Source organism: Corvus kubaryi, unplaced genomic scaffold (assembly GCF_017639235.1).
Source record: "Corvus kubaryi isolate FWS band 111438036 unplaced genomic scaffold, C.kubaryi_AGA036_p1.0 37398, whole genome shotgun sequence".
In the NCBI taxonomy this organism is placed as follows: Eukaryota; Metazoa; Chordata; class Aves; order Passeriformes; family Corvidae; genus Corvus; species Corvus kubaryi.
In genome coordinates this window covers 39552434-39569647 of record NW_024581137.1, presented here as the reverse complement: position 1 = coordinate 39569647, position 17214 = coordinate 39552434, and the positions used below count along the sequence as shown (strand labels likewise).

At 35.4% G+C, this 17214-nt stretch overlaps 1 protein-coding gene across 1 annotated transcript in view; it reads right to left on the bottom strand.

Annotated features, from left to right (window-relative positions):
- The window catches only part of MALRD1 (MAM and LDL receptor class A domain containing 1), a 237235-nt gene that overhangs the window by 44349 nt on the left and 175672 nt on the right, over positions 1 to 17214 (bottom strand). The window contains exons 33-35 of the mRNA XM_042044140.1: positions 8844 to 9119; positions 5479 to 5604; positions 3394 to 3460 (exon numbers count right to left, since the gene is read on the bottom strand). Of these exons, the coding sequence (XP_041900074.1) occupies positions 3394 to 3460; positions 5479 to 5604; positions 8844 to 9119 (469 nt within the window). The remainder of the gene's footprint in view (positions 1 to 3393; positions 3461 to 5478; positions 5605 to 8843; positions 9120 to 17214) is intronic.

The following is a 17214-nucleotide window of genomic DNA, read 5'->3' as shown; positions in this document are numbered from 1 at the left end:
ACATTGATTACAGAAGAGACCTCAGTCAGGATAAATAGGAGTCACATTTTGTCAAATCAGAGTGGCCATAGAATTTCAGATGAAAGCTCAGTTTAGTTTGGCAGACAAAGAAAATACCCATGAAATGGTAAGTACAAGATAAATATGTTTGATATGCACCCCATTTTCTCTCCTGACCAAACTGCAGAAACAAATGCAAGTGACTTTCAAAGCTGACTCAAAAATTCAGATACCAAGCAGGTCCAGGACAGCCATCAAGCTGTGTTTCATTCAAGTAGGAAGATGACCATCACCCACAAAGCACCATTGCTCTGATTTAACTTGCATACTCTCCCTGAGAACATCCACCAGAACACCAACCACTAGTCACATTCTCAAACACTGGGCGTCTCACTGATATTATTGCAGTCATTGTGCACCAGCTTAGAGAAGCTGTTTTCAGTAGCATGAACAAAAATTACAGCAACCCGATATACCAACTCTCTTGCTCACTCCAATATATACTGAAACGTTATCTAGACTTGGATGCACTGCTCTCTTTTCCACCAGGTCTACAGATATCTCTTCAGAGAGGGATGTCATACCTCACCTTCCACCTGCTACTGATCCCTCCTAGTTGCATAGTATTGAAAGACAGGGTGATGCCCTAAGTATTAACTATATATATATATCTAAGGTACACGAGTTCACACATGTAAAAACATACAGCATCAAAGGAACTGGAGAAGTACTCAGTTTATAAAATCTATTATCCACTTTCAGTCTCTTCAAGGAGTTCAAATGTTTCTGTTGCCTAAGCAGCTACTACAAATTTACTGTTCCCATGCTTGCATGTTAAACAACTAGAAGGGGTCTATACAGTTAACTACTTCAACCCCACTGCATTAAAAACATAGAAAACCTCATCTATTATCACCAGCAAAAATGTTTTCCAGAAATTCTATTCTTTTCTATCAGTGTGTTGCCATCTGACCTAAAATGAGCAGTAATTTCAGTTCTTAGAGGAGCATGATGGAACCTTGAATCAAATGAAGCTTTGAGACCTGTCCAGTCTGTTTTTTGTTAAACCAAAATTTTCAGAGAGGCCAAAGAAACTTTTAAACTCCAGACTCAGGGCTTTTTTCATAGAAACTAGAGCACAATCATCTCACATGGGGGAAGATCAGAATCCATTTTGCCAGATAAAATCAAAAGAAAAGGACATGTTAACAAATTTTTTCCTTTTCCACTGTGTCGCTGCATAGTATTAGTCAAAGCCAGTGACTTTTAAGATCACTTTATTCCCCATACAATTACCTCTGGGTATCTAGGAAGACTCTCTGTCACTTCTGTGTCAGGGCAGGATCTGTACTCTGTTCTTTTCAGGCTTCTCCTTACTGTGCAACAGGCTTCCTTCACTCTTATACACTATGCTTTTTCTCCTGACCTATCCTGCAGACTAGAAGAACAGTTGCTCTCAAGGGAGGAAGATATTTCTAGCTAAACTTATCATTTCTTTTTCAGGAAGTTTAGAGTAAGAACTGAGAATAAAAAATAGCGTATTTTTCATTATAATTTCTAATTTTGTTCTGTTGGTTTGGGTTTTTGGGGGGTTGTTTGGTTGTTTTGGTTTTGGATTTTTTTTCCCCCCTGGGTATTGAAAACTGATATATTTCTAAATTTTTTATTATTTTAGGTACGTTTTTGGGGTTTTTTTGTCTTTTCATGGTCTTGACACGGAATTTCAAACAGTCATGTAGTTTATCTTAGTAATGGTTAACTCTCCTGTTATTACATGTGTAAGTAATTCCTTAAAAATATTATAAAGCCTTGAATGGTATTGATATCAGACTGTTGATCTGGCTATCCCTTTTCTTCTCCATTTGCCATTCTCCAGCCATGTCCCTTACAGGCAGTTTTCAGAAAGCCTGTTGCAGCGTGCACTGGAGTTCTGGCATTCTTGAGTAGAATTTCCCCAACAGAAGCATGTACAGCTCTTGGAGTTATGTTAGTCCACCAGTTAAGGAATTCTTGTTTCTGTGCCTTTGCTCTGATTGCCTTTGCATTACATCAGAATTAAATATGTTTCTTACTGAATGCTGAGGGAAAGTACCCTATTTACTAGTTTAATTTAATATTTTTATTCCAAATGTCTTTGATTTCTGTGGATAAAAAATATTTGCTTGTTTGGGTTACTTTCTCTTGCAAGTCTGAACAGAAGTTCAAGTCTTATAATTCTCTTGTGTACTTAAAATCTCAATTACTCCCCCAGTGCTTTTTCCTTGCAAATTTTCTTTTCGATCAAGGATTTAATTTACAAATTGCAACCCCCCTATTGCAAATCCCTTGATTTTCCAATGACTTTTCATTCTGTTTCATCTGCAATCTTTCCCTATGGTTTTTGTCTCCTTTGTATCTTTATGTGTTCAAAAAACTTTTGAAACAGCCACCTTAGTGAAATTCCACAGTTCTTGCAGAGACAATTCTCTGTTCTATGATACTGGACATTTTTGGGGAAATCTGCAGGTAATTGTTTCCTGAGAGCCAAATCGAAGTACCCTGTATGAATGTCCCGATATTTTCTGAGTATGTTATATATTACATTTCTTCAGCCAATAAAGGATAAACATGACTTGAAAGAGAAAGCAGGCTTATTAATGTGTTTCCTAGTGGCTAGGAGATAAACCTTAACATCTAGTCTTGACTAGTTACTCTGATAAAGCAGTCACTTCTTTAGTAATTTGGTAAACTCTTTAGCAAGCTCCACTGAAGCACGTGAAGGACAAAAGCATAACACATACCATCACTTTCTTTGCATTTAAAAAGTCTCCTCTAATTTCCCAATGGGAAACAAAGTGATATCTTGTGTAAATGACCTGCTTCAGATAGCCTGACACTTTCTAATGGCTCATTCATTCTACATGAGAATTCCATACGTTATTTTTTTTCAGCAGAGTATTTCCAGAAAAAAATGCAAGCATATTTTTAACCCCCTTTTTTGCGGGAGGGAAAAACACTTTCTTTTCCAAATAACTGCCAAGAAGATAAAGATGAGAATGTGGCCTGCTTTAAAATCTCATCTGAGGTATACAACACCCGCTGCAAATAAGGCACAGAAATGTGTGTTTTTAAATGTTGATGTGAAGCACGAGACACAAAAAACTTAAGGTGTCAGGCCAACAGGTTGTCTCATGTAATGCCAGATGAAAGTTACAGAAAATTCTATCTGATAAATAACATTCTTCTCAAAATGTGGTTTAACTCACTAAGTGTAAACAAAAATAGTGTAGACATACAGACATTTTAAAATACACTTCTATGGAATGTCATTTCAGTCCCTGGAGAGCAAGCCACCTCTTTCAACTGCAGCTTTTTCCAATGTCAAGCAAAAAGTCAGTTGCCAATGAAACTTACTGGCATAATGGAATGTCATCTTTGATGATGCATTTTCCTCCATTTTTGCAGTATTCTTCAAGACAAACTGCAAACATAAAGGTAAAAATTGTAATTTCCCCCTCTTTGTTATTACATTTGTCATTGTCTGATTTTCAAAATGGTAAAATATTCACACCTGTCCTTTTGGTGCTTAGCACTTCCAAAACTTCTTTTTTTAGACCTGGACTTGGTGATACAAGTGTGAAGTCATAACATTATTATAAGCAATGGAGTGCTCTTGAGCTTATAGAAATCCTGATGCTTCACTTGAACAGGCTTCAAATTTTTCTCAATTGAGATTTTCATCTGATTCCAGAAATGGGATTTTTGCCACTTACTTGATTTTCAAACAACAGGAATATGTAAAATGAGATCCAAAAGTATTGAACTTATATTTAATTAGTACCTAAGTCTACGTTATCATTAAAAGCTTTTATATAGGGCTGGTGAACAGACATTCCTTTGTGACCAATCCTTTTATTGAAGATATTCAGACTTTTAACACTTAGAATCATATTCTCATAAGAACTAGGGAAATCAGGCTTTAAAAGACAAAAGGTATTTAAGTAGTCGGTGACATCCTGTTAAAAACTCTTGATGTCCCTTAATTTGGATTTCCACATCATCACATTTAGTTTTACTGAAGCTTAGTTTTACATTGCTTTAGCAAGAAAAAACTCAAAATCAAAATAGAATCCCCTCAATCTTCTTTAATAAGAAAATAACTGGTAATAATACAAATTGGACCTAAAGAGTTTTGGATATATGCAAAATGAAATTGTTTATGGCATATAACAGTGTTACTCAGTGTGGACACCTCCAGTTTCAGGATTAAATTTTGGAATGTAAATTACTTACTTAAAAGATCTGCCTTCTGATAAAATAATGGAAGATTTGTAATTTAGTGTCATGCGAGTCTACTAGTTTATGTTCTATATTCTTCTACATTGAACTAAATTCTGAATATGTTCCTTTTAATTTAAAATCATTTTTATAAATCAAATTTACCAAGTATGAATTCTCTCATTCTTATAGAAGCCGTAATTTTTTAATGTTGAAGTATGATTCCTTCTCTCACATGAGCAACCTGGTCTAGTGAAGGTGTCCCTGCCCTAGTCAGGGGTGTTGGAACTCTGTGATCTTTAAGGTCCCTTCCAACCCAAACCATTTCATGATGCTATGAGAGATGGTGAACACAATACTTGTGGTCACATTTCACTCCCAAAGAAAACCGTGCCTCCTACCAATAAGAGTTTGCTAAACTTTTAGTTTGTGAATAAACATTTAACACATTATAATGAACTATATTATTGCAATGCATATGAAATGTTGTGAATTTTATCACAAAACTCATAAAAATTACAAAAAGAGAGCTAAATTCTCAGCTAATGCAAATTCAGCAAAGCTGGCAGAGTACTGTCAACACAGAACTGGTCAAGAGTTCTGTCTGGGGAAGAGCTGCAGTAACTTTTTGTCATTGAATGGGATGTTTTGAATCTAGATTTACTTATTTATATCAACATTATCTATGCATTTGTTAGATTTTGTTAATAAAAATCTAATTCACATTGAATGTGTATTATTGTCCTGTACTTATCTTTCTCCACCATTTAACAACTGCAAACCAAATCTGAATATTGTGTCAAATGCACTGTGATTAAAAAAATGCTGTTTGGTTTATTTTCCAACCTGGATTTGCAACATACTTGAAAAAAACCACAAATAAGCAATCCTATTACTCAACAATGTGGGTTAACTGAAGTGGGTTACTCAACTGGCTGAAATCAAGGGAGGTCCTAAAAGTGTACTACAAAGGGTTGGGGTTTTTTTGAACAATGTGTTTATACCTTAAGAAACACCCCTTGTGAAGTTGTTAACTAGATGTATTATTCTTCATCTTTTTTCATCTCTGTCATACTTTCATCAGGACAATTCATGCCTAATATAATTTGACAAAGTTTTAGCAGAGGAATGTCAGTCAAGTTTGAGGACTGCCAAAACATTCAGTAGGAAATAACTATACTTTCTTTGTTTCAAATGATATTTTTATGCAAAATGAAGTACCTGAACAGCCAGACTCATCAAGGCTGGAATCTATGCAGTCTACAATTCCATCACAACGCTGGGAGAAGGCTATACATTGATTAGTTGATGCACATAACAAAGAACCATTGGAACAATCTTTAATGGCTGAAATGAAAAGTAACATGGTGGTTATCATCAGCTGTATTTTATTTTCTCACTGTTAAAAAAAACTAGCAGAAAACTTGATTCGTACTGTAGGATATAAGCTTGAATCTGTGTGATCTCTACAAGCCTTCATCTTCAAAGACATACAACTTTACTACTGAGATGCTAAATAAGTAAACAAATACAGAGCACAGATGGTACAGAACCCAAATTTTCCCACATAATATTTGTGAAGGAGTACATATTAACTTATAATGTTGAGAGTGTATGCTGCAAAATCCCAACGAAAACCCATAAAAAAGATATCACAAACCACAATCAACTCTCATTAAAAAACTAGTTTTAAAATGATAGAATCAATTTTTTACACATTATTTTAACACATTACAGAGGGAACAGTCATAGCAATGGATCTAACTGCTGAAAATTTTGCAGTTAAGGACATTGACACCAAGGTTTTGGGGCTAAGGTAAAGAATATTAAGAGGCACATGGAGGCACTAAAACCAGCAAAGATATGAAAGTGTAAATATACGATTTTCATCCATATTTAATTTTCCAGGTGCACATTAAACCAGTAGAAGGGATAATAATATTACAGCCTGTTTGAAAGTATAAAATTTTTAATATTCCATAGGTATCTAAAACTTACCAGGACTACAAGAGATATATTTTGGTGCACTACAGAAAACTGAGAAATGACTTTTTATTCATTGCTATTAGCACTTTAATCAGATGATGCAGGTGGAAAAGTATGTTGGTCTGTGGAAAAGTAATGTATACATCCCACTGATGTTAATACGTTTGTTTTACACCTTTACTATTGTAATCAGGCAAATAAAAGACTAAATAGGTGAGATAATACACCCTTCACTAAAACTGACAGCAAGAAGAGAGCCAGCCAAATAGAATATCTATAACTGGAAAAGAGTTCCAGAATTTTCTTGTTAAATGCAACAAGTAGTAAAGTCCATTACATTAGTAGGTATAAAACAGTATTAGCATCATACTGTCCAGCCTAACTGCTATGTGAACTCTACAGGAAATTCTGTCTGCATAAATCTCTAAGTCATGAAGAAAAGCATTTCTCTGGTAGAAACTGTGGTTTTAGTAGGGACTTAACTAATGGTTTTTTGTTTGGTTGGGACGTTCTTGTCCTGGCCTCCTTTTGGATTTTATCCTTAATCTCTGCAAGATGCATTTTGACAACTGGTCTTTATCCCAAAACAAAACTTTCCCTGATGAATTCCTGAATTCAGAACACTTTTGGCCATTTCTTGTTACACTTTAATGAATAAAATTGCTATGGGACACAAAATGGAAAGCATCAGTAATGCCTAAACTGAAGATTTTCTAAAATGAGCAGGTAGATTTGATCTGCACCAAGATAAAAAAATCAATCTGAAATCCAAAAAAACTAAAAACCCACTCTCAATCTGTGCTGAGAGTACACATAGGCTGGAGTTCCTAGCACAACATTCAATATTATAGATTGTGCATAAATTTCAATAAAATAAATAAAATTTCTGAGGCATTTACTTTTTCTCTCTGATGTTCCCCTGTTGACAAACTCCTATGGCTTTTCACCTGTTAAAAGTAGGAAGCTAAAGATTAAGTGCTGTGTCTCATGGCATACACAGTTGGATCTCAGCACCAGCTGTGACAGTAATCAGCTTTCCACTGATTTCATTGCAAACTAACACGAATCACTTCCTTTTTGCTTTGCCTTCTTTCCTAATTAGCTTTCTTTCTCTGAACTATCTTCAGAGAAGAAACATGAATTGCTTCTTCTGTATTTCTATCTTATACTATCAATGCTTACATGTATATATATTATAAACTGAATTTTGGAGTAACAATGAAGTACAAACTTGACTAAGTTTCCTTCAGACTGGGAACCCCAAAGGTGAGAAATATCTGTGGAGAATATTTGTTCTCTGAATAGACCAGGATTTAATTTCTCCTTAATTCCTGGGTATTGTTTAGAAGTCAAAGCAATACAATAAATAAAACAAAACCATATCTCAGTTTTTTGGGGAATGAAGAAAATCATGGAAATCTTTTGGCTTTCAAATGTTGAGGTTCTACATCAGCTTCTGTGGTGTGGAGATGGGATGTGCATGTAATAGAAAACAGCATGGAGGTCTCTACCAGAGGCCAGATTGAGGATGAAACAAGGTCAAATGTAGATTAATGATGAGAGGTTTTTTGAAGAAAGGGACATGCAACATTGCTACATGTCTTCAGGGTATGTAGAATTTAACATAAAAGTTATCTCCAAAATCATGTCTTCTGCCAGCAAAACCACAGAGCTCACTTCTAAACAAGAGGCTTACAGAGATAGTCTGCCAAATCCATGCCAGTTTGGTAGACTAATTTGCTAAAATAAATGGCATGTGTAGTAGCCTGCATTTATATTTAGTAGTTTTGATAAAAAATATTAAATAACCCCTTGGAAACTGATATTTTAGCAATTTTTTTTACTTCTGATAAGGATGAGAAAAATGTTAAAAGTTTTACAGCATGAGATGTTTAGGAAGAAAAAAATTTATATGTAAAAAGCCTCCTTTCTTTTTTATTATATGTAGCTAATTGTTTATTATTGAAATTCCTGGAATTAAACATTTGGCCTCAGTTCATCTACTACTAATAAATTATTTTTAAATGGGCAGACACTCTCTTTTGTGTCTACCTTTTCAGGTGTTTCTCCATGGCATCTCATTGCAGTTACATTTCAAAGCCTATTGTCTTGTGTTTTATTTGTGAGCCCTTTTCCTTGCTTTGGGCAGAGGTTGCTGCTACTTCATGACTGGACTTGATTTCAAAATCCTTGAAAGGCCAGGACTGCCTTCAATGGTATTGAATTACAGAACAGCAGAAGTCTGCCTTTCTGTCATATCATAATCAGAGGTTACAGAGGCAATGCAAATGCAGCTGATTGATTTAGGGAAAAAATGTGGCAATGCTTGCTAATATTAACAGAAACACGACCACAATTTTTTTAAGCATTTACCAAACTTGATAGCCAGGACATTAAAATGCATAAGCAAGATTATTTAGAAATGTAAAGTGTCTCTGCAATTAATGCATTATATGTGATACAAATAGGAATTTTTTTGACAAGGGAATGATGAATTTTACACTAAACTGCACTATGTTGCTCTTTTTCTTTCCTAAAACATCACTGGTTTAGGCAGGTAAGGTAACATTGCCGTAACTACAACAATGAAAGTAACTTACGGCAGCCAACTTCATCTTCACTAAGGCGGCAGTCAGGCACACCATCACACCGCAGGAGGGATGGGACACAGCCTTGAGAAGGACACAGGAACTCTGTTTCCTTGCAGGAGCCCGGAGACGTGGTGGTAGGCATCTCCATGGGACAGTTCATTTCATCACTCCCATCCATGCACTCTTCAACCCCGTTGCACCGCGCAGCGAGGGACAGACACTGCTGCACATATGCACATGTGAACTTGTCACCACTGCAAGTTGGAGGGTGTGGATCAGCTGCTCCTACAAGAAGAAAAGGAATGTTTAGTGATTCTTTTCTTTCAGTAGTCATTCATACTGCCTTTGAGACAGACATAGGAACTGCTGGGAATGCAACTGATTTTGGCTACTAAACCCTTTAAATAAAAGGAACACAACCTGTATAAAAACACAGCTCTTAAGTGCAAAACAGAGTATTAAAAACATTTTGTCTCATATTAACTCCATTGTTGTTGCAGCATTCTGCTTCTAAAGCTCAAGTTCAGCATTTATTTTGATCCTATTACTTCTTTTGCCATGTATGCATAGAAGGGTTAATACCAAAGTATTAATAAATCTTGCCTTTAACCCTGTATCTGGAAAGCCTTAAAACAGCCCTCAGTTGCAATTTTAAGTTAAATAAAAAGAAAGATTTTTATAAAGCAACAATAAAATTTTTTACTGATCTAGTTTATTATCACTCTGAATCATTAGCTTAGCTTGATGTGATAGAGAATTTAAAAAAAAAATTTAAAAATCCTAGATAGGTTTCCAGGGTACAAGTAAATAAAAATGTGTTTTTAGAATTTCAAACGTTAACTAATTCAGACAGCTGACCAAAAAAAAAAAAAAAAATAAAATCCATACTTACTTGCATTGATGGAAGAAAATACTGGGAAAAGCTTCATGTATATAAATAAATTGTCCCAGATACCTAAGTCCTTCTTTTTTTCCTATGAAAACCATTACAACTGATTTTATCAGCAGAAGCATAAGATCTATTTGTGGAAACTAATTTCTAAGGAGTTGGCTATGCTAATGCTGTGTTCTTTATGGCATCAGTATCTCCCATGGAAGCAATGTGATGGGTTCCTGCACTTTTTATGTGCAGGGAAAGGAGTATAATCTCCAGAATTTAGCTCCATACCATACATTTAATCTTTTCTAGGTCAATTTGCAGCAGCTGAGTAAAAAATATAATATGATCATTAGAGACAAGGTATGATAAATTAATGTCACTACCTCTGTAAAAGACAGGAGGAGTTTGCTGTTGACTTGGGCTGAGGCAAGTGAGACTAGCACAAAAGTCATGGGTGGATTTCATCCTGTCTTTTGAAATGGTTGAAACAACCATTGTTCTCTGACCTCAGATGTCAAATATTACTGCTGCATTAATGCATGACACTCTTACAGAGTGTATGGATTTTGGCATTATTTTGTGACCTTTCATCCACTGGTCATATCAGTATGTTTGTGCATTCTGCAATACCAGGCTGGGGTTTGACAGCATGAGGACTTTGTTGAAACATGCTCAGTTTCAAAGATACCTCAATCATAAGTCACAAAAGCATTTTGTACAAGTAAATGAACTGCTAATGCATTCAGGTAAACAGAGTACCAGCAGTATTTTACCATCTGGTTCCTTGTGAAGCAGCTACAAGGAGAAAGAGCTCAAAGTTCTGCCTAACATAGACCTTCTCTAGATTAGAAATTTTTGATTTTCATGTTGTGTTTATATCAAAACATAATAATTGAAAAGCTTCATACAATAGAACATTCCTGATATTATTTCACACACCTAATTTTATTAAATTAAATCATTCTACTAGCAAAGTGTATTTAATACACTGGATATAATGTAAACATAAAATAACAAAAATGGATATTGACTCAGTGAAAATCATAACCTAGTGATCTTTTCTCCTGTTTGTATTCAGAATTATGCCATGGATACCTCAAAGACGTGTACATTTACATGGGATTGAAAAGATTGTGGTTTCATATGTGTTTTATAAATGTGTTAGTCTAAAAAAATTATTTATGCTGCTTCAAAAGGCTTATGGAAGTTGGTTTTAGATAGTTGATTATAGACATTGGAATCACATAGTGGATTGATTTTTTACAAATTGAAAGTATTCTAAATTTTGCACTTTTTTCTACTTTGGTCCCATATTTTATCAGATAATAACAGTAGCCCATAAAGATGTTTGAATTTGGTTTGTCAAATAAAAACTGTATATAAGGTCATGATTCTGCCAATATACTGATGAAATGTCGTTGGGGAACATATTTCTCTCTCCATTAATACAGAACTAGTGCTGTCAAATCTTGCAAAGTGGGGTAAAAAAAAAATTTTCATATTTCTAGTTTGCACTTGCGCTGGGAAAAAATAAAAAAGTATGATTATATTTGATATTATTTTTTTTTTTCTATCTGTTATTTCTGACCCTGTCCTCACAGTGCCTAGGGGGCATTTAGGCAGCGAAAATGACTTAAGCTGCAGTCAGTTCTGCTTATGCACATTCTTTTGTCCTTGAATAGACCTCTGTTAGTTTTTCTGTGTTTGTTCTTGATACTATGGAAATTAACCCCACACAGTTACAATACATTTGACTTTCCTGTGGTTGCCTGTTTATATTGCAGGAAAGATTGCATTTCTAATAAATTTGTGAGCATTTATTACCCAGTTTAATTTCCTGTTCATGATATGTTTACTCGCATGTTTCTACCCAAATTTATTCTGTAAACTGAAATCCCCTCTTAAACTCAAAATCTTGAATGCAGTGCTTGTTATGAATCTGGTCTTGAGTGTTAAACTATTTTCAGACTTTTGTAACACTGATCAGTTTGGCCTTATGGTCCCAATCACATGATGAACTTATGCATGCGAATAATCCTGTACTAAATTCAGTATTTAGGGAAATTCTTTAATGCTTTTTTTGAATGGGGCATGATTATCTTTCTATTATTATTATTATTATTATTATTGTTGTTGTTGTTGTTGTTGTTGTTGTTGTTTTCTATCATTATTCCCTCTGGTTGTTAGAAAATAATTTGTAGGATGAAGTTCTTCCTGACTTGCATAGCAATTGTGTTAGAGTGTGCAATATTCACTGAGGGCTGCGAAGATGTGTTCAGGTTAAGTTATGGATAAGGTCTTATTGAGACCAGGGGGTCTTATTGAGGTCTGGTTTATGTTTGCAGTACATTAAAAAAATCCAAAGTCATACCCTGAAATAAGTAAAATCATTTTAGATTAGAACAGTGCATGAGATGAGAATATACTTCAAAGATCATATGCGTATCTCTTGCTTATTAACTCACATTATATGTTAATTAGTTCATTACTTCACATGTGTTTGGTTTCAGATACAATAGAAAATTGTGCTCTGGATGACATCCTATAAGATGTCATTATTGTCATGGTCTGCCAAAACTCTACTCCCAAGTTCAATCTACTTTCTTTACATAAAGTAGTTTATAAATGCTTTTCTTAATTATAAATTAAATATGCCTGGTAAAAATTTTGAAAATTTATAAAAACATTAATTTGTACATAGCTAACATTCAAAACAAACTAATTAAGAATATGCAAATGTAGGAAATCATTAACTAATTCCAACTGAAAAGAAATCTCAAGCAACTTTAATGCAAAACTAATTACTTTTATTCAAAGCTACCATCTATGTAATTACTTGTTTTAAACTCATCATTGCAGTATCTGCTACTGACATGTTTCCATCTAAAAAGTGAGAATATTCATCCTGTTTTCTTGCCACTGTGAAGAATTAAACTAACATGTTAACACTGCAATGTGGTTTGCAGTGAAAAATGAGCTGGCACTAATGAGAGACTCTTCATAAACACTCTCCATGTGCTGACTCACACAGTAGTACACGCACAATTTAGCAATGAAAACTAACTTTAAACTTATGCATATCCATGAATTCTATATTCTCCTCTTGTAGGTATATATGAAAGTTATTTAAACAGCAGAATCTGAAGTGAAGCCTTTTCAATGCAAATTGGACTGTTTGTGGCTCACACATTGTTTCTGTCACTCAATATCGTTCAATTCAACAATTGCCTAATACTGGAATGCCAAGAAAATGTTTCCCTCACCTTTTCCCAAATGCAGAAAAGATGTTCCCAAGGCAGCGCTCATCTCCTGAGTGCCGTGTGACTCTCATTTTCAGACCATATTCAGGAGTGGAGGAGATATTATACAGGTTGCTTTTTTAAAAACCAGTGTGTGTCTGAAACTATTTAAGTACTTGGATATAAATCTACTGAATGATGAGTTCTAAAGAAGACAGGATAAAAGCTTAGCTTTTTGTATCCAGTCTGCATGACCACTAAAAAGCAGGACTAAAGATCCTCAAGAATTCAGTATTTGCACACAGATGAAAAGCAAACTAAACAAAAACAATTTCAGCATAAATAACCTTTGCACTGCAAAACACTGAGCCTGAATTTAGATCCACATGAAAAACAGCAGTAAATTGTTGATGTTCCATTATAGCTAAAGGAATCATGACTTTTTAAGTAGAAAGCTGAGTACGTGTCCTTATTTATTTTACTTTGCACTCAGTGTTTTATTTTGCACTTTTTTTTACCTTGCATATGGCAAATAACCAAAATTAATGGAAAGGTTTAAAAATGTGCATGTAACATCTACTTGTATATCATAAAAAAGACATTTTAATTAGGTCCTAAAACATGACATTTTAATTTGGTCCTATGCCTTTTAAAACTTACTCACACAGCTGTGCTGGCTGAGTTATAATCTAAGGACCAAAAGTGCTACCTCACAAGCACCTTCACACTTTTAAGAGAAGTTAAGTAGCTGAGGTAGATATAAAAACATAAAAGTCAGACCAGTGTTTAAAGCAAATAAAATCTGGCATGTACTGCTTCATGAACTGCAATAACTACCTCTTTAGATATCTGTATTTCATTGTTGCCAGATCAAACAGGTGCTTTTAAATACATTTTTATTGCAATGCGTCAACCATCAAACCATAATAATGATAATAATTTGGTAAATAGAGATCATGAGCTGATGACTTGGGAGAAAGGAGCCTTTACAATATGAAAAATGTTAAGTCAATAAGTGCTCCATGTCAAGGACGTATTTATATATTTGTGGGATAGGGATTTGTTAAAGGCTTACTGTTGTTTGATGAACATTTTCTGTACACTTATGCTTTGCTGTATTATTGTCTTTGTCATGGAGCATATGATCCTGTTTCCTGGCCATAAAGCAAACTTCACAGGTCGGCACTGCAAATATTTTGCCCATGAATCACAGGGATTCAGCTGCAGAAAACCACAGAACTGCTATTACCTGAATGCTAATATAAAATAAATGTTTGTATTGCACAGTCATTATGACAGCAAGTAACACACAAACATGCTTGGTTTGAAAGAAGCAACACCTCCAGGCTATCCTCCTCTTTTCTGCCTTTCTCTTCAAGCACTAAGATCTCTGGTGCAGAGTAGGTCCCCATTTATATATTATCTGTAACAGTGAATTTTAGTTAAGACTAGTGGGCACTGGCATTAGAGTCAACACCAGGAAGCATGAAATAAAGTTACCACGTATGCTGTTAGGCAGCATTACCTCAGTTGTATCGGAGATCGCTCTAAAGTCCATTTAAGTAAATGGGATAACTCATACTGATTTTAATGGGCCTTGCATCAGACCCTTGAAAACTAACAACCTGTTTGATCTATTTGCATAAGTAATTTACACAGTAAATTAATAAAAACGGTGGACCTATTAACTGTAGCTAAAAGAGGTCAAAAATAACTCCCTCCAATAGATTTCATTAGACAAGAGTATAAATTAATTATGGGCCCAATCCAGTGCATTAATTAATTTGAAATAGATGTCAGTCCTCACTTTCTGTTCAGTAAACATCGGATCAGGGAATGAAATCAATGCATTCAAGGTGGCTGCAAAGAAACAACCTTGTTACAAAAATTAATGGACTAAAATTGTTCAAATACTTCAACAATCTTTCCATGGGTTTTTATCAGTTTCAATAAAACTTCTGCTGTTTATTTCCAAGCTTTTAAAAAGACAAAAAAAATGAGGAAATTGAGTCCGGCCAATTCAATCTTTAACTCTCTTCCCTTCATGAGAAGACAGAGGTATGGGGCAGCATGCTGGAAAGGATCCCAGAGACCCTGTAACAAAGCCAGAATTTAAAAAAGCAGAACATGGCCCAATGATTTCAGATTTTTATATGTCTGTGCTGAATTTATTTTAAATGATCACAGTTTGCTAACATACAAACAAAATGGAAAACAGACAGGTTTACTGCCAGTAAAGTCAAGCTATGATTTAGTTTTCACTCAGAGAACTACTGCTTCTGGCTGGAACATGCTGACTACCTGTGACAGCAATATGGCAATATTTGCCATATTTCTGCTAAGAACAATCTGGGAATTGCCAGCTATGCCTGCTAATGTGATGGATTTATTGGTTTATTTATTAGGAGCAATGACAAACTGGAGAAGCTGTGAGGCTTTAGTCTTTGACAAAATGAAGTGGATATAATTTTTGAGATAAATCTGAGCTGGAGACTTATTGAGGAGAAGAGTAAGTTTTACATAAGGAAGAATCTAAGAATTTACTTCTTTTTAAGATAGTATCATGAAATCATTTAGTCCCAAATATTATTTCTCTCCATTCCTCCGAGGGAATATGTTGATTTTTATGAATGAACTTTGCAAGGCAAAATATCATCTCTGGGATTTGAAGATTTTTTGGTGTAAAGAGATAGGGTTTGGAGGTTCAATATTAATGAGACTATTTAAATACGCTATTAATAAATCCAAATAATTTTAATTTCCCAAAAGTCATGTAGCTTTCTTCAGAAGATCTTGGTATTCTGGACAAGCTATAAGAAGGCAGAGAGGAACTGAAGGGTTTGGATGAAGATAGTATAATTATTAATTTAAACATACAAAATATAATTGCATTTAGGAATTGCCAATAATTATTCTAGTTTATATAGTGCAATTATCTTATCCTACAATTATTCCCAGTTCCTTTTTTGTGAAATCCACAAAAAGTTTTGATGATCAAAACTGGTGATCACAAAAGTGATGCCAGCTCGGTCTGTGCACTGGAAGATACCAGAACAGGCTGAAGAAGCTCTCTAAGGTACTTTGCCTTAGATCACAATTTTTAGTCTTTAAAGATGCATAAATGCCCTATCTCTGCCAAGCAACACAGATCTAAAGCATATAGTGATTGGTTTCAGGGAAAAACTAATTGACTAAAGAAACTATTCACAAATTTCCCTGGTATATCCAGTCCTCTATCACTACTCATCCTGCTTTCCTCTTCCCCTCCTCTGTTTCTGTGAGCAGCCTCCCCCTAGAGCTCCCCCCATGACTCATCTCCTGCCCTCAAGGAAAGAAACTCCCTGAGTTTCTTCTTTCTCTCTCCCTGAGAAAGAAACTCAATGTGAGAGAAATTTCTGCTTCACTGCAAGAATGAGAAGACAAGCAAACAGCGATTCCCCTGGCTCTGCAGCTTGAAGAAATCAGAAGTTAAGTCTCCTCTACAGTGTTTTTCTCCATGATCTAACACTGAAGCTCAGGCAGTTCACCCTTCCAGTATTTCTAGCACTCAGGCTCTGGGAGTTTCAGAGATTGATCTTTGACTCCAGCTAAGGCTTTGTCAAATGACTCCTGTTCTGCTGCAGAATTTTCTGTGATGCTTCATGCATGGGCACACATGGACACACTCACAAACACACAGACACACAGATTCACACACATGGACACACGGGGACACACAAATGCTCACCCCTTAGCAAGATTCTCTCTGCGCCACTCAGCTATTTTTTTGCACAAACCTCACACAAACACCTGCTCTACTTTTTGGGTTGTTGTCTCTTAATTAGATAAAAGTGTCATTTATGTTTTTCTTGTGATGAAATGGGATCTGCAAAAAGTGCTGGAGAGCATATAAAATTACCTGCAAATGGACGGCTTCTGAGCTGTTTAGTTTTTTGACTAGCTCGCCTGTAATGCTTCTGTCATGGGTAACCCAGAATGTCATTGTATTTCATTACTATCTGTTACTGTCTCTTTAACCCCTGGCACATCCAGAACCAGAATTGCAGGGCAGTTGGGGACTGCCTTTGCCTAGTGCACTTTGCTGAAGGTGGATGCTGCCCTTTGGAAGGGGTTGCTTTGGGCAGGTTTCTGGGCTTGCCACTGTAGCAACTTGGAAAAACTGCATTTTGCAATTAGAAACTGTCTTCAGAGTGAACTTTGCAAATTCCATAAGCAGTGAAGCTTTTGCTGGTCCCATGGGGCTGGGCCACCCCATGTCAGC